The sequence below is a fragment of the Gossypium arboreum genome, chromosome 6, assembly GCF_025698485.1.
Source record: "Gossypium arboreum isolate Shixiya-1 chromosome 6, ASM2569848v2, whole genome shotgun sequence".
NCBI classification, from domain to species: Eukaryota; Viridiplantae; Streptophyta; class Magnoliopsida; order Malvales; family Malvaceae; genus Gossypium; species Gossypium arboreum.
In genome coordinates this window covers 56,620,289-56,639,618 of record NC_069075.1, presented here as the reverse complement: position 1 = coordinate 56,639,618, position 19,330 = coordinate 56,620,289, and the positions used below count along the sequence as shown (strand labels likewise).

Sequence of the window (19,330 nt, the reverse complement as noted above, 5' to 3'; positions counted from 1 at the left end):
GCAAACGATAATGAAGACCCTATCTATCCTCCAGGCTTTGCCCCGACCAAATGCCCAACCACAACCAGAGGTGTACCTACGGGGGTATCCGTCACTATCAGGCCCCAACAATATCAGGCTGGTGCCTCGGCATAAATGAACTTTCCAACAAGCTCGGGCCCTAATCTGGGGGATAATCCAACTAATCCAGTTGTCTCTGACCTTGATGACATGGTAAAAATGGAAAGGGCAAGAGTAGATTTGCCAAAACAACTCGAGAACCGATACAAATGACTTGAAGAGAAATTCAAAGCAATGGAGACCGCTGATTACCATTACGGGGTTGACGCCAAAGATTTGAGCTTGGTCCCAGATTTGATCCTCCCACCAAAATTTAAAACTCCAGAGTTCAAAAAGTACAACTAGACTAGCTGCCCCGAAGCTCACATCACAATGTTCTGCTGAAGGATGACAGGATACATTAATAATGATCAGTTATTAATTCATTGCTTCTAGGACAGTCTGGTCGGGTCTACGACTAAATGGTACAACCAGCTAAGTCGTACCCAAATCCATTCATGGAAAGACTTGATACAAGCTTTCATAAAGCAATATGGCCACGTGACAGACATAGCACCCGACCAAATTACGTTACAAAACATGGAGAAGAAACCAAATAAGAGTTTTATGCAGTACTCCCAAAGATGGAGAGAAATAGCAACACAAGTCTAACCACCTCTTCTAGAGAAGGAAACGACCATGCTTTTTATCAATACTCTGAAGGCTCCATTCATCAACCACATACTGTGAAGCGCTACTAAGAGTTTTTCGGACATAGTGATGTCTGGAGAGATAATAGAAAATGCTATAAGGTGTGGGAAGATAGACACAGGGGAAAGCTCCAAAAGATCAGCCCCAAAGAAGAAGGAAAACAAGGTGAACAATGTAAGTACATACAACAAGGGTTATTCAAAACCCATTACTGTAAGCTAGCTAAGAATGGTAACTACTAGCCATCAAGGCCCTCTAAGGTAAGAATCCAACCCAAGGCCAAATACAGAGAGGCTCCAGTTTACGCATATCTCGAAGTCATATAGGGAGTTGTATCAGAGTCTATTCATTGCCCATGTGGTGTCACCTTTTTACTTGAAGCCTATGCAACCCCCGTTCCTAAAATGGTATGACGCAAACGCCCAATGTGAGTACCATGTGGGGATAACGGGCCACTCGATCGAGAACTGCACTATGTTTAAAAAGTTGATAGAAAAATTTATCAAAATGGGTATCGTAAAGTTTGATGACCCATCAGGATCCAACGTAGTAGGAAATCTGTTGCCCGATCATGCTAATAAATAGATAAATGCGATAGTTGAGAGCGGGAGAAAAAGAATCAAGACCGATGTGGTAGAAGTAAAAACCCCACTGATTTGGGTTTGGAAACAAATGGTCGATGGAGGTTTGATCACACAACATTCAGGGGAAAGACCCAGAGAAGCGAGAAAATATTGCGAGTTTCATACCGATGAGTGTCATGACATCCAAGAGTGTAATGAGTTTAGGTCCATAGTGCAAAATCTGATGGACAATAAAGAGATAGAATTTTATGAAGAAATCAAAGGATCAAAAAAATGAGAGGTTTACGCCTCAGAGTAGGGAACAATAGAAGGGGTCTAAAAAGTTAATCACTCTGTGGTGATCATTTCGCTACCAAGGAACAATGAAGTAGGAATACAAATGGTGCCAAGAGTCATAATCCATAAACCTGTATCCTTTCCCTACAAGGATAGCAAAAGGGTTCCTTGGAACTATGACTGCAACGTAACAATCCCGGGAGAGGAGAACCTGGCTAGTGCTTTAGGGGACAGCCAAGATATAGGTTTCTATACATGCAGTGGGAGACGTTATGATCCTGCGGGTATAAGAACTGAAACTGTTAACGAGAATAAAACACTAGCCAGTAACTAAGAATGAATAGAAATTGTTAACTAAATCGCCAGTAACAGCCAAGACAGTCAGGCTCGAATCGCTAGTTAACGAGCCAGTAACTGAGAATGAAGCTAAGGAATTCTTGAAATTTTTAAAGCATAGCGAGTACAGCGTTGTATAATAGCTACATAAGCAACCGGCTTGCATCTCAGTGCTAGCTTTACTCTTAAGTTCGGAGACACATCGTAGCGCTTTGATGAAAGTGCTAAATGAAATTTATGTCACTAACGATATCTTTGTAAACAAACTGGACCGCCTAGTGAACAACATAAGTACCGACAATTTCATCTTCTTCAATGATGATAAGATACTTCCGGGAGGTATGGGATCTATAAAGGCTCTGCATATCACCACCCATTGCAAAGGATATACCTTGCCGGGTGCGCTAATTGATAATGGATTGGCATTAAATGTCTTGCCCTTATCCATGCTGAATAGGTTGTCTGTGGATAGCTCTCACATGAAGACATGCCAAAACATAGTAAAAGCATTTGATGGCACTAAAAGGAGAGTAATAGGAAGAATCAAGATACCCCTTCTAATTGGCCCAAACATGTACGAGGTGGACTTCTTGGTAATGGAGATTAAGCCCTCTTACAACTGCTTGTTAGGAAGGCCTTGGATTCACTCAGCGGGAGCAGTACTGTCGTCATTACACCAAAAGTTAAAGTTAGTAACTGAAGGTAGACTGGTAACGATAAACGCGGAGGAAGATATTATTGTATCTGTTACCAGCGAGCACCATACATAGGGGCGGACGACGAGGCGATAGAATGTTCATTTCGATAGTTGGAATTTGTCAACGCAACATTTATTGTCGGAGGGAACAGGATCCCAATACCCAAAATATCCAAAACTACAAGGATGGGCTTATGATTGACGATTGGAAAGGGAGCCTTGCCGGGAAGAGGACTTGGAAGATATCTCCAAGGAAGGGTCGATGCACCGATGTTAAAAGATAAACGAGACCGCTTTGGCTTAGGATTCAAGCCAGACATGAGACAAAGAAAGAAAGAGCTGGAAAAGAGGCAAGAAAGGAGGAGAGCACGTCTGAGCGGGTGTGAGACCAAATGGGAGCCAATGACCTTTCCTCATATATCTAGAACGTTCAGGAGGAACAATCTACCTCAAACAGAAGATGACAAGAAAGGAATCTGTTGAAGTAATGTTGGAAAATTTGAGCATTAACACCATATCCGAGGAAGAAACAATGGAAGAAAATTTATCAGGCATTGGCCCATACGTACCTGGGAGCGTTTTGAACAATTGGACCGCGGAGGAGATCCCTATAACTTTTAAAATTAATTCAAAGTAATGTTCAAAACAAGCTTATTGCTCTAAGCCTAGGGGCAATAAGAATCCTTTTGTGAAATATGCTCTTGTCCAATTTCGTTATTTCAATAAAAATGCATCTTTGCGTATCATGTTGAGAAAATATTCTTTTATTCTTTCCATTTCATTCATAATCATACCATATAAATAAATATTCTTAGATTCTTTTGTTCTTTGGATTTTTCTTCATCCCTATAACAGGTCTCCAGATATCAATGATATGAGTAACGTTGCTACTGACTCAGAGTCTCCTTTTGAGCAAGATATGTGTACGAAGGATTCTCAGGATTTTGAAGATGAACGAAACTGTAACCTATCTCTTGATTTATTAAGGATGGTAGAACAAGATGAGAAACAAATCCTACCTAACAAAGATTCGGTGAAAATTGTGAGCTTAGGAGAGGGAAAAGAGGTGAAGATTGGAGCTTGAATCGCCGTAGAAACAAAGCGAGACCTCATTGAGTTACTACAAAAATTTAAGGGTATCTTTGCATGGTCATATCAAGACATGCCTGGGTTGAATACTGATATCATAGTACACCGACTCCCCATAAAGGAAGAGTGCAAGCCAATTTAATAGAAACTCCGAAGGATGAGACCCGATGTTCTGTTGAAGATAAAAGAAGAGGTCAAGAAGCAATTCGATGCCGGTTTCTTACAAGTGGTTAAGTACTCAGAATGGGTAGCCAATATAGTCCCCATTCCTAAGAAAGATGGAAGAGTGCGAATGTGCATGGACTATAAGGATTTGAACAAGGCTATCCCAAAAGACAATTTCTCGTTGTCTCACATCGATATCTTAGTGGATAACATGGCAGGTTACTCACTTTTATCCTTCATGGATGGCTTATCGGGATACAACCAGATAAAGATGCATTCTGAAGATATGGAAAAGACCATATTCGTAACCATGTGAGGGACGTTTTGTTATAAGGTAATGTCATTTGGACTGAAAAATACAGGAGCGACATATTAGAGAGCCATGGTAACTCTGTTCCACAATATGATGCACAAAGAAATCGAAGTTTATGTTGATGGTATGATTGCAAAGTCTCGAACAGAAAATAAGCATGTGCAAGTTCTGAGGACACTGTTTTTAAAATTAAGAAAGTACCAGTTAAAGCTCAACCCAGCAAAATGCACATTCGGGGCTAGGTTAGGGAAGTTGCTAAGATTCGTAGTTAGTGAAAAGGGGATAGAGATTGACCCAGACAAAGTCAAGGCTATACAAGAATTACCTCTACCGCGCACTCAAAAAGAAGTTTGAGGTTTCTTAGGAAGACTAAATTACATTGCCCGGTTCATTTCACAACTGACGGAGAAATACGACCCCATATTCCGTCTTCTTAGGAAACAGAACCCAGGTGTATGGGATGAGGAGTACCAGAAAACTTTTGATAAAGTCAAGCATTACTTGTCTAATACCCTAGTACTGATGCCACATTGCCTAGATAAGCCGTTAATAGTGTTCGAAAACTCTATGGGATGCGTGCTAGGCCAACATGACGAGTCAGGAAGAAAAGAAAAAGCGATATACTATCTCAGCAAGAAGTTCACTGAATGTGAATCAAGATATTCGCCAATTGAGAAGTTATGTTGCACCTTGGTTTGGACGACCCGGAGACTGAGACAATACATGTTGTACCACCCAACTTGGCTCATCTCAGAACTAAACCCTCTGAAGTATATGATGGAGTCAACTGTTTTGAATGGAAGAATGACTCGATGAAAAGTTTTGCTTTCTGAATTTGACATAGTCTACGTGAACTAGAAGGCTGTAAAAGGGATTGCAATAGCGGATTCTCTAGCCAGTAGAGCTTTCGAAGATTACGAGCCTTTGAATTTTGATTTCCCAAATGAAGATCTGAAAAATTTCCATCGAAGAAAATGCTCAAGAAAAATATCCTTGGAAACTAAACTTCGATGAGGCCTCTAACGCTATCGGTAACGGAATCGGGGCGGTCCTAGTATCCCTAAACGGAGATCATTATCCCTTTACTAGTAAATTGGAATTTGATTGCACAAATAATATGGCGGAGTATGAAGCGTGCATCATGGGTATCCGTGCGACCATTGAACGCAAAATCAAGGTGCTAGAAGTATATGGAGATTTTGCGCTAGTGATTTATAAGCTCAAAGGTGAATGGGAAACAAGGGACCCCAAATTGATCAATTACCGAAAGCTAGTTTTAGAGTTAATTGAGGAGTTTGATGACATCACTTTCTGTTACCTCTCACGAGATGAGAACCAGATGGCTGATGCCTTGGCTACTTTAGCTTTTATGATCAAAGTGAACAAGCAAGAAGATGTAAAGCCTATCCAAATGAGTATTTATAAGGCTCCGGCTCATTACTACAACATCGACGACAAAGAAGAAAAAGATGATCACCCTTGGTATCAAGATATATTACGATATGTGAGGAATCGTGAATACCTAGACCAAGCAATGGAGAATGATAAAAGGACATTGAGAAGGCTGGCCAGTGGCTATGTCTTGGATGGAGAGATCCTATATAAAAGAAGGAAGGATCAGGTGCTCCTAAGATGTGTAGACGCTGTCGAGGCTAAGCAAATCTTGGAAGAGGTCAAGAAGGTGTGTGCAAAACACACGCTAATGGTTTCACAATGGCCAGACAAATCATGAGATTCAGATATTATTGGTCTACTATGGAATAGGATTGCATCAACTATAACAAAAAGTGCCATAAATGCCAAATTTATGGAGATAAAATTCATGTACCTCTTTCACCACTTCATGTCATGACTTCACCATGGCCTTTCTCTATGTGGGGCATGGACGTCATTAGGCCAATCTCGCCAAAAGCATCTAATAGGCATCAATTCTTCTTCATAGTCATTGATTACTTTACCAAGTGGGCAGAGATCATTTCTTATGCCAACGTCACAAAGTCAGCAGTCAGAAAATTCTTGAATAAAGAGATTATATGTTGATATGGGATGCCAGAGAGGATCATATCAGACAATGCACTAAACTTGAATAATAGCACGATAGCGGAGGTCTGCAGTCAATTCAAAATTAAACACTACAACTTATTGCCATATCTCCCAAGGATGAATAGTGTGATGGAAGTTGCCAATAAGAACATCAAGAAGATCGTAGGAAAAATGACTGAGACTTACAAAGATTGGCACGAAAAGTTACCATTTGCCCTTTATGCTTATTGAACGTCTATAAGGACTTTCACCGGGGAAACACCTTTCTTTTTGGTTTATGGAATGGAGACGGTTTTGCCTATTGAGGTTGAAACTCCCTCTCTAGAGTGCTATCAGAACTAAAGTTAGATGAAGCAGAATGGATCCAGTCTCGATACGATCAGCTGAACTTAATTAAAGAAAAGAGGCTGAAAGCTATTCGCCACGGTCAAATGTACCAAAAGCGAATGATGCAGGCTTATAACAAGAAGGTTCACCCTAGAGAATTCCACGAAGGGGAATTTGTTTTGAAAAAGATCCTCCCATACAAAAGGACCTCAGAAGAAAATGAATGCCAAATTGGGAAGGACCTTATGTGGTGAAGAAGGCTTTCTCTAGAGGAGCTCTAAATTTGATCGATATGGATGGAAAAAGCTTGCCTAATCCCATGAATTTGGATTCAGTCAATAGACACTTTACCTAAAAAGAAAAAGAAAAAGAAAAAGAAAAAGAAAAAGGGGAGAGGCCAAGGCGAAAACCCGCAAAAGGGCGCTTTGAGACCAAAGAGGTTTTGAGTTGAAAACCCAGGAATGGGAAATTCAAATTTTGATTGAAGATGGGGCATGCGGTAGTCTTATTTTCTCTGAATTAACAAGAAGGAGGGATGCTACATCTTGAGGCATCAACAAAGTATTCTTGGTCTTTTAAACACATATTAAGTTCAAAGGGTCCTTAAGAAGTTTTGTGTAGAGAAGCTCATGCTATGATATCTGGGGCACCTATCTTCATTTTATTTATTTTGTATCTTAGCAAAATTTGCTATCTTGATTACCTTATTCATTTCGAGTTTTGCTCTCAATAAAATTCCATCTTATCCATTGTGACAATCTTTTTCAAATGTTCTTCACTAAAATAACAATTAATGGATTAATAATATTCAAAGAAAAAAGGAGTTTTGCATATTAATCTGAAATACTTCTAAATATTACAAGGACCTGAAATGGAACCAATTAGTTAGAACTAACTTGAATTCAAAGGTTGAAAATGGTAAGGAAAGAATAGCCCCAAATTGTGTTTATTCTTCGGGTTTTTTGCCAAAGATACAACTGAAGAAAAATGACCGAATAATACGTCAATGATAAAACCTCGATGAGCAACGAGCAATGCCAACATAAGCATTAAAAGAAGATCATGCTAAAAATGACATTTTTTGCATTCATGCAAACATCATTCATATATATCTAGTTAGGAGCATTCGATTCATTCTGATCATGACATCCTAACCATCTAGCATAAATAGGCCCATGAAATAAATTCAACAGGTCATGTTCCCTAAAGAATGGAGTAACAGATCAGAGAAACCAAAAATTCTATACCCCTGAAAATGCAGTGGAATGGATTGAAGTTATCATAGTGAATCTTATCTCCTTGAAGTTGTAACGGAGTAGATCAAAGAATCCACAAACCTTATCTCCTTGAAGTTACAGTGGAGCATGTTGAAGTTACAAATCTTATCTTCCTGAAGTTGCAGTAGAGCAAATTGAAGCCACAAACCTTATTTCCCTGAAGTTGCAGTGGAGCAGGTTGAAGTTACAAATCTTATCTCCCTGAAGTTGCAGTGGAGCAGATAGAAACCACTAGTCTCATCTCCTTGAAATTGCAGTGGAGCATACTGAAGATAGCAAATCTCATTTCCCTGAAATTACAGTGGAACAGATTGAAGCTACAAGTTACGAGTCTTATCTCCCTGAAGTTGCAGTGGAGCAGATAAAAACCACTAGTCTTATCTCCCTGAAGTTGTAGTGGAGTAGAATGAAGATAGCAAATCTTATTTTTCTAAAGTTGCAGAGAAGAAGATTGAAAATACGGGTCTCATCTCACTGAAGTTGCAGTGGAGTAGATCGAAGCTACAAGTCTCTTCTCCCTGAAATTATATTAGAGCGGGTCGAAGCACCAATTCCTATACCCTCGAAGATGCAGTGAGAGAGAATGAGTCTACTTGAAGAAATGAGGCACCAAAAAGTCAAGATTTGACAAGACCAGGCAAAATTGGCCCTTTTAGAGTCTTTGCTCCATCCTCGTTACACGATAATGAACAAAGAGAGGCAACTGTAATAGGCCAATTTTTGCCTAGGCCTAACCCAAATAAAATAATAAATAACAATAAATAAACCAAAAAGTCCAAATTTATTAACAGTCCAATGGCCCAAAATTAAAACCTAAATTAAAACCAAACCCATTACACATCATTTAACCCAAACTCAGTACCCTAATTTTATAAACCTTAGCCCAAATTAGCCCAATACCAAAACAAAACAGCAAGAAGAACCTTAGCCCCTAAGTACCTTGGCCGCCGCACGCCTAGGCCACCTCGCACGCCACCTCCTCCACGCGTCACACAACCTGCGACAAAATCAAATACAACAGGAAAGAGAGAGCACGTGAGCAACATAGAAGTAAATAGCAAAAAAAAAAAAAAAACAATGAAACCAACAGTTTGTAACTCGGCTTTAAAAGCCACTATCTCATCTTTGTATTTTTTATTTACGAACAAGATTAATAAAAAATAGAAAATTTTTTTCTAAAGGTGATTTTTATTTGCGTTTAAGTTTCTATTTATTTTACTTTAATTTTTATTTTTATTTAATATACGAAAAAAAGGAGAAAAAGGGAACCTTTCCATCGTCAAAACCCCCTTTTTCGGTGTCGAAATCGGGCTAAAAGGGGTCGTGGGACTTGTGGTTTCGGCGCTCGTGGGGATTTGAAGGCGGGGCTAAAAGCCTATCTTCGAGCATCATCGGCCATCGGGTACGACAGTGGTACAGTGGGTGGCGAGGGAACCCGATCGTCGGAGAGACAAAGGGGGAGAGGATATTTGAAAGCTGTTAGATTTAAAAAAAAAAATAGTAGGCTGAAATTTTTCAAAAAAAAAAAATTACTTTTTATGGAACAAGTGAAACTGCGTCGTTTAGGGCCGTTTTTGTGGCTTCAAAACGGCGTTGTTTCAAGTGACCCATGACCCGACCCGCTTGAAGGGCGGAGATCCGCCTTTTATCCTATTTTGGGATATTTATGCCGCAATCCCCTTGCTTTTGGAGCCGTTCTCAATTCGGTCCAATTTTATTTATTTATTTTCTTTTAGATCTGACCCGTTAATTTTAATCCCTTTTTAATTTAGTCCCTCTGTTCGGAAGTTGAAGTGACGCACTTAAATGGGGTTTGAGATATTTTCCAAGTTAACCCCTCGTATTTTTCAGTGCATTTCAAATCAGTCTGCTGCTTCATTTTATATCTAAATTTCCCTTTGAATTTGGTTTATATTTTAATTTAATCCTCTTTATATACATGCGTTTATTTTATTCAATTTGGACCTTAAAATTTCATTTTATTTGTAATCAAGACCTTATGCATGTAGATTTGGACTCTTTGATTTTCTTTATTTTTTAAAAACTATTTTATTAATTTTAAATTTTATATATTATTTGTTTTAAACTTGTTTTTATATATTAATTAAAATTATTTTATGACTTATTTTAAATTTTTTAACTTATTTCGAACTCTTTTAATTTATTTTAAAATTTTTATTATTTATTCTAATTTTCTTTTCATATAATATTTATTTTATATTTTATATTTATACACATATATTATCTATTTTAATTTTTTTATATATAATCTATTTTAAATCGTTTTATGCATCATTGATTTTAAATCTTTTTTACATTATTTTAAACTCATTTATTACCATTTTAAAATTTTTTACATTTTATTTATTTTAATTTACTTTATACTTTTTTGTTTTTAAAATTGTTATATATATTATTTAATTTATTTGTCTTTAATCATTAATGTTAGTATTTAAATGGTGTATGTTGTGAGATTATTGCCATTGTTTGTACTATGATTCGTTCATTTGTATTTTCATATTATTGTCATTCATTTGTGTAATATTTTCTTCGTATTATTATTCCATGCTCATTATTACATTTTATTTCATTTCATCACATCATGAATTAAATTCTAATGGGTTTCTCCATAATAGTCCATTTTATTTTACTCCAAACGAAATAAATGCACATTGTTAAGTGTCATACTCGTCATCATTCAAAAAGGGAATATTTTACAAAATAAGGCAATATTTCACGTTTAGAAATTTGAGAAATTGTACCCTAACTTATAGGGTTTCTATTTTCTCGTTAAACCTAAATAGCCAAATATCCTTTTTAATTTCAAAATACATGAAATTTTAATAAAAATTAAAGACAAATTTGTGCTCGAGAGTTCAAAGTATCGTGTCCTAATTTACGGGATGTGATACTCCGATATCTCGAGACGAGGGAATCTTTAGCAATCGTTTCAACTTAATTCAAACATTTTTCTAAATAAACATTAATAAAAATGGATCGTATTTTAAAATCATTTCAAATTTCAACTTTCAACACTAAGACACGAATTAATCAATTAGGTACTAATTTTGGGCGTTATGAGGGTGCTAACCCTTTCTCGTGCGTAATCGACTCCCGAACCCATTTCTTTGAACTTCGTAGACCAACAATAGTTGTTTTAATAAATCAAATATTTTATTAAAACGATCAACTTACGAGGTGATCCGATCATACATCATAAAAAAGATTGGTGGCGACTCCATTTTTCGTTCTTTTGTTTTTAAAATAAGTCGACGCCCTTTTTAAAAAAAATAGTTTTGACATAAAGTTTTTTTTTTAAATTCTATTTATCTTGAAGCTCAAATTAACTTTATAAATTAAAAATTGTTAAAGTGTTTATTGCATCACCATACTTTAAGTAGATGGGTTCTCTAGAAATTGCAAGAATTGAGCTAGTCCATATCGGTTAAAGGAAGCTCAAATTACCGATATGAATAACTTGGGTAAGTTGTGCTAGTCTCAATCACGGGTTGCTGTCATTGAGCTATAGCATTCTCCTCCGCCCATTCTAGTGGCACTATTGTTGCATCCTCAGAACTAAATTTGTCCTTCTTATCTAAATGGGATAATTAAATTGATATCGAGTAAATCTCATTTCCATCTCCTTTACCTAAATTTCCACTTAAAGTTGTCAATTCTATGTTTTTAATTTTATTCAATTTAGTCCGGTTATTCAATTTAATCCCTAATTTTGATTAACTACTCCCACTTCAATTAACCAACCTCTTGATGAATTTAGTTACGACCCAACACAATTCTTTTATACCCATTTAATTTGTAAGTCATTTGGTACATTTAATACGAGGAATTAAAGGGTTTAGAGAAGCTCAATAATTCAAAGATTTTTTATTCTGGAGATTGTGTTGGGCGGCAATTGAAATTCTCGTAGATGGAATCTCTTGATCACTCTTAATGACGATTAATCCACAACGAACAAAAATGAGAAAAATAATTATTGAAATAATGAACCAAATTGCAAGTATATTAAATTGATGTAAAACTAGAATAAAAATAACAACTTTTAAGAAAATCCTAAAAACTAAATTACTTAACCACTACTAATCATAAAAAGCCTCCTTTAATCATGTTTAAGAAGTAATATTATACTACTTTTCATGTTTGACCTAATTTGGACAACTTTGCCCTGAGTTACAATAAAAATTCTGGTTGTGTGGACTGAAACGTTCCTTCAGATTTTAGATCCGTCGAGCTTTAATGCCACAACTTCCTTAATAGTCTATTTGAGTCTTTGTAAGGTAGCTTGGGTGTCGCGACTTTGCTTCCCGATGTCGTGATTTTGCTGCAACGTTATGATTAACTTTCACCTCTAGCTACTGCCGTGGGTGTCGTGACTTTATCTATCGAATGTCATGACTTTACTTGTCAATGTTGCAACTCCTAGCTTCCAATGTCGCAACCTTGGCCATAGTCCACTTACATTATCGATGCTGCTCAAAACTCCTCCCAAGTGCATGTGTCACTTCAATGTCGCGACTTCATGTCCTCCATGTCACAACATTCCGAGTAGTCCCCTAACATCTTTGTCATTTGGCTTAAGTCGTTTCTTGCACCACTACATCACTTAGTTGGAACTCATTAGGACGAGTTTACCTAATCGGTCGATAAACATCTTAAAAGACTTGTTTTATTCAACTAAAATATAAATAACACATAATTCATAAAAATAAAGAAATAACATAAAAATGCTCGGTTACAAGTTCCTTTTAAGTGTCGCAAAAAGCTCAATTTACCATATTAAATTATGGAAAATCACTCATGCAAATGAGAACGGGGGTTGAAAACTTAGCATTGAGGAAATAGATGGATTTTCCCCGTGCGCATGAGAATATGGTGGAGCCTGATCCTTTTTGTTTCTTGGAGTAAATTATTATTTTATAATTCAACATACTTAACTTGAAGAGCCCATATTTTTTACTAGCTATAAATATCATGCCTTGGTAGCCTTCTAAGCACATCACAAACTCGATACAAAAGAGCTTGTTGGAGATATGTTGTGGATGAATTATTCTTAAAAACAATGTTCTACACACCTCAAACTTTCAACGTTCGAGTTTAGTTTTCTCAATTTATCTTTATTGAAAAAAAAATCATTTTCCTAGTTTTTATGAGAAATGTTAAGAAAGAAGAAAAAAGGTTTATATATGCTAGATATTTCTATGCTCTTCAAAAATTAAAATTTAGTCTATATAATTTAATTTTGATACGTTGAATTCTTATGCGTTTTTATTTAAAAATTTTAGTCCTTCTATCAATTTTTTATTAAAGTTATTAACATAACAGTTAAAAATTGATAAAAATCTCAATCTTTATAGTTTTTGTTAATTTGGCCCTCTTTCTTTAAAACTAAGTAATTTTAAAAAAATTAAAATTACTTTTTCATATTTTAAATTAAAAACATAATTTTTTTAAAAAGTTATAATCTAAAAATTCAAAATTATAAAAAATAAAAAAATATTTAAAAATTCAAAATTAAAAACATTTTTTTAAAAATCATTTAAAAGTTTAAAATTATTAGAATTATTTAAAAATTCAAAATTTTCAAAAAAAAAAGTTACTTTTAAATGCTAATAAGAGAAGCGTTTATGAGCCGTGTAACCTAGCCAATCTATTTGGCCCGACTCATTTCAGGATGGCCTTAGGCTTATATTATCAGCCTTGGATTAGACCAACTTGACCTATTTTATTCGTTAAAATAATAAAAATATATATTAATATTAATTTTTATAATTAAATTAAATATATATAATTTGTGATTATTTTTAAATAGAGATATGATTCGTTTAGTGAAACAAAGTCAAAGCTAGAACATTCTTTGAAATTGAATCTCGGCTTGACCTTAGCAAGAACACCTTTAATGATGATAAACTTTCCAAACTTTGAGCTATTTATTCAATTCATATTAAATCATATTTGAACAAGTATTTTAATTTAATTCAAATAATTTATATATTAAAATATTTTTAATTAAATTTAGTTATAAAGTATATGAAATAATAGTGTAAAATAATTTTAAATAGTGATACACACTCTAAATTGGTACAAATTAAATTTAAATATACTGTATAATTTTTTTTGAAAATACACTAAATAACAAATTCAAGACTTAATTTATTAATATTGTATTTTGCCAAAGTCCTTTTTTTATTAAAATTCTTTTAATATAGTGTATTTTGAACAAAATATTAAATTTAATCTGAAATGATTTGGAGTTTGTATTATTATTTAGAAACTGTTTTAAACTAATATTTTATATAATTTGTAATAAAATTTATATAAAATAATTTTATATATAATTAATCTGCTTTAAAATAAAAAAATTAAATTAAATTAAATATGTTGAATCAAACAAATAACTCAAAGTCAAGAAAGACCCTATTCACGAAGTAAATAACTTTTTTTGAATTTTTTCATAATTTTTAAATTATTTGAAATGATTTTTATAAAAAATTATTTTTATTTTTAAAATTTTAAAGAGTTTTAAAATTTTCATAATTTTTATTTTTATTGAAAACCAAATTGAAAAATATTATAAATATTGAGAACTAAAATTATTTTACCTTTTATATAACAGCCACATAGCAAAATTAATGGAGGAATAAAATTTTAAATAAGATAAAATATATGGGCTCAATGTTTCAAAATTAAAGTATAGGATTGATTTTAAATTTAAAAGAGCAAAAAATAAAATAAAACCTAATTTTGGGGAGAATATATATGCTGGCAACATGATATGCAAAGTATAGATTGGATCTCCAATTACCATATCTTTAATAACTTTTCCCCGGGAAAAATAACCCTTATTAAACCACCACTTATCATCGACTTTGCAGCAATAAGTCAGGATTAGCTCAAACATTAAGAACCAGTGCCAAATAGAAAAAAAAAAAAATCAATTATAAAAAGAAATTTTCTTATCTAAGAAAATAGATTGCACAAGAATATGTATATCTGATTTTAATGGACCCTTCTGCGTCAATCGAAATAACCATGTTGGCTGCCTACCATGGTTTTGACCTCAACATGATTGAATAGCGAATGAATGATTATGGCACAAATATAAACACTAGGACTGCCATTATTATGCCAGTTGCAACTCCTTGCAAAGACAATCTCCTAGCACCTGTTTTAGCATTATATAAAGGGTTCAATTTCATTTGTATCAAAATAATCTCAAAGATCGTAGTACTTAATAAAAGTTATGCAATGGACACTTGAAACGAACATAACAATAACAATGATCGAAGTCAATGGCAACTCACCATCATTTGCAGTGATGGAAAAGTTTGAATAGAACTGGTAATCATGGTACCACATACTACAACTGGACCCATACACCTCCCATCCTCTCTTATTTCCAATCGTGGTTCTAAATGTCATTAGCTGAGTATCCAAGCAATGGCTGCAGTCAGTTGTACTTATATCCCTGGTGCACTGAGCCATGCCATACCTCTTCCCAAATTGTCCTGCATCCAACAATGCTGCATGAAACATCAACGGCTGCTTCGGCGCTGTTATTGCGACTTCACTCATGAAGGTGAGTGCTTTTGAGACGACAGATGCATCATCAAAATCGGTTTCATTGACTATTGCTGCCGAAGATTGATCCCAAACGCCGAAGAAACGCTCATTCGAATAGCGAAGGAAGCACCACGTGAACCAAACTTGAACCTTTTTGCTCTTTGAGCAATCATGCAAGGCTACTGCAACAGATTCTCTGGTACAATTAGCACAATTTTCTGCAGAAACATCCCCTCTGCATTGCATAAGACCATAAATCTTCCCTGAGCTCCTTCCTACGGTGGTTTTCAAGAATCCTTTACTCAAAGGCCCTTTTTGGGTCAGTAAATCGAGAAGGTTGTCTAGATTGACTCCGAATGAACTTTCTGATGAATTATCAGCTTGTGAACATTGCAAACCAGAATACAGATTCCTATCAGCATGGCATATGCCAAGTGACAACATGAAAACTAAAAATACAATGAAAGTCTGCACATCGAAATCCACCATTTCCGAATTTGACAACTCATTTACATCTCCATCTCCCAATGGAAAAGACTAAGAGCTGGATCAGATGAGCCATTTGTTTTCAATTGATCTTGAATTATTGTCAAACAATGAAAAAAATGTATTATATTTGTTCATTTTGTCTATTATAAAGGTCAACTCTTCAGCTTGATGCTTGGCAAGCAATCATTTTCTTAGCAATAATAATCTTAAAAGTCAACTTCAACTAGTAGCATACACTTGAGTATATCTTTACCTTACATCTCTAAAAGTAGTAAAGAACCAAAACTTAGAGATAAGAACAAATGATAGTAAGTGTGATTGAACTTTTTCTTATATTGCAAGAATCCTAGGCATTTTTAAGTCAAAAAGGAAATTAATCCATGGTGTCATGCAGGGGCATTTGACATGAATTTGCAATTATGCTCCAAAATTACCACATCATATACAAGGAGGAAATTCATAGCCTTTTTAAACCCTTGATTAATTCCCGGATTTTCTGTAATCCTATGTGAAAAATTAGAAAGAACAAACTTGTATTAGTACATTTGTAAGAACATTTTCTCATGCATGTTTTCTTCAAAGAAAGTGTAAAATGAAAATGCTAAATGCGATAGAATCAAAACATGGAATCATCATTAATATGCAACATTATTATTATGGAATCATCATTCCAACTTTTCTTCTAAAAGACGATAAATAAATTAGCGACTCTCTTTTCTAAAAAGCTTAAGAAAAGACAATCCTCACATAAGCATTTGAGCCTAACTCATCAATTAAAATGGAATTTACACTTTAGAAAGCATATCATCTATAAATTTCAACATCATCCATACCTTCAACATATAATAATAATAATAATAATAATAATAATAATAATAATAATAATAATTTTTCCTTCTTTTGTCACTTTATGAGTGTATGTACATGTGACGCATGGTAGCGTTAAGATCAACTTGAAATAAAGAAATTGATGTAACCCTACGAATCTGTAGATTCTCTACATTGATTGGCCTAAGCTGAAAGTGACATTTTTTGCTTTCTTGTCATCCATATCAACATCAAGATTCATGCGCTAGTGGGCTCTCCATTGCTTTCCATTTTCTATAATACCTTCCACTTTTCACAACAGTGATCTAGCTAGGCAGTCCACGAACATCCCGTGGTGGGATTTGGCCAATTTCAGTCGAGAGGGTATGGCTAGGTCCCTTTTTCAGGTATAAAAATGGCATCATCTTATATATCTACTATTGGTATAAAATTGGCTTGGTAACCTTTGTTTTAACGTCTCAAATCATTTCAAAAAAGGTCAATCAAAGAATCCAGTAAATATCAAGGTCAGTTGAACAAAATGTTCATATCAATCGTTTTCTGTGACCAATCATTCATCCTCTTAAGATATTAATTGATTCTCTCAATGTTATGCATTAATTCCTTGACGTTACTAACAGTAAGGATGAATTTGATATTCCCAAGATAATATTCCTCCAATTTTTTTCCATGTTCAAGAGCTTACATTTACTAATTTCATGATTATACGTAAAAAAATAATCAATCTCAAAAGAAAAATTCTCGCTTTAAATGGAGACTTCACATAAAATCTTTTACAATAAAAATCATATGATTAATTTTGTCCTTCACCATACCCCAAAACTACCACATTCACTTTATTTTTTGATAGCTAGATACAAATTCTATTAGATGTCATTGCAATTATCTTTCCTTAGCTCCGTTAATCTACTATGGATCCACAACTATCATTCCTTCCCCTCTTCGTATACTCTTCCATGAATTCTTCAACAATAGAATAGTAATAGCTTCTAATAAAGTAGAGCGTGTTAGTTTGCAATGTTAGCAATCTCACATTACTAACGTATATAAAATATAAAGAATTTAAATAGACGATTCTTCATAAATTAAGTAATTGAGTTGGATGCTTAGCTCACTTATATTGATTGCATTCAAGTATTTATCTAAATAATTTTAACTTTTAAAAAAAGACAATGAATAAACTTATCTTTTCTGAAAAACTGCAATGTTGTGAAAACATGTAACTTGTGGCACAACTTATATACCAAGTGACATATTTTTTGATGAAATATGCTTGAAGCCTTAAGGATAATGAATCATCACACATGAAGTTTATTTTTTCCTTTTAATTTTCTTTTATTGTACCACAAATTTCTTTCTTGTACTACAATTTTCTAACAGAGGATACCTGTAGTGATATAATTTCTCATCGTCCAAATTCCTCATAAGGTATGGATGAGAAGGGTGTAGGATTCTCTTGCTTCTTAAGTATTTAAATCATCCAATGTGAGTCACTTTGAAATACATTCTGAAACATTACTATAATACTCAACCCAAAAGCTTGTAATTTAAACAGTAAGTAATTGGCTCAACACATAAGTGTATTATTCTTTTATTTATGAGTTGAGGACAGATTAGGGATAGTTTTAGGCATTGTCTAAAAAAATTTATTATTACTTTTCACTAAAAGCAAATAGAGAAAAAATTGGGGGAAAAGAAAAAAAACCTAAAAGAGAAAGAGGAACAATAAACATCAAACATTGGAAAGATTAAGGTGAATAAATTTTTGAGGAGAAGATTTATAAAATTTGGTTGATTCTTCTTAACAAGTTTGCTTTTCCATTGATTAAGTGACAAAGAGTATGGATTTTGGTTAATGATGAAATCTAAATTTTGTATAAATACATGAGAATAATAAATTCAGTTTTGAGAAATTTCAAGAGCTAAGTTCAAGATGAGCTACGCTGTTGAAAAGAAGGAATTTCAAGAGGATTATTTTTTTTTTCAAGTCTTGGGTGTTTTAACACCTAAAAAAAAAAACGAACATTTCCTAGATTTTGTGTATCTTTCACTACAGCAAAACAGGTTTTTAGCGGCATTTTTTTGGCCCTATAGGCACCGCTAAAATAATTTACGGTATTTTGATAAGCACCGCAAAAAAACGCCACTATAGATAGTGTCGCTAAATTTTGCGGCGTTTATGCGGAAAAACGCCGCTAAAGGTCATGTTCTTTAGTGGCGTTTTCAGTAAAAGCACCGCTAAAGGTCATGTTCTTTAGTGACGTTTGTGGGAAAACACCACTAACTTTAGCATATTTTACCAAACCATTGTAATTTATACAGAACCCGAATTTTCAACATAATTTCTTGTAACATCAAATCCAACCAAAAACTTCAAATCTAAATGATACTATTATGAAAGAAATATGTATATGATCTAAATTAATAAATGAAATAAAAAAATATATTATATTCAAAAGTTGTATTGTTAAGATATTCTCACAATAAGAAAACAAAAGTCTAAGATGGTGGATTCTGCGATTGTTGAAACATCTTCATCATATTTTGAAGTTGTAGCTGGAGTTCGTCTATTTTCTTG

At 34.3% G+C, this 19,330-nt stretch overlaps 1 protein-coding gene across 1 annotated transcript; it reads right to left on the bottom strand.

Annotated features, from left to right (window-relative positions):
- Positions 1-14,810: 14,810 nt before the first annotated feature.
- On the bottom strand, positions 14,811-16,117 carry LOC108485893 (cysteine-rich repeat secretory protein 55-like). The gene is made up of 2 exons (XM_017789739.2): positions 15,177-16,117; positions 14,811-15,037 (listed from the first exon to the last, which is right to left on the bottom strand). Exons 1-2 carry the CDS (start codon positions 15,922-15,924, stop codon positions 14,961-14,963), a joined length of 825 nt encoding a protein of 274 aa, XP_017645228.1. The 5' UTR covers positions 15,925-16,117; the 3' UTR covers positions 14,811-14,960.
- Positions 16,118-19,330: the final 3,213 nt, after the last annotated feature.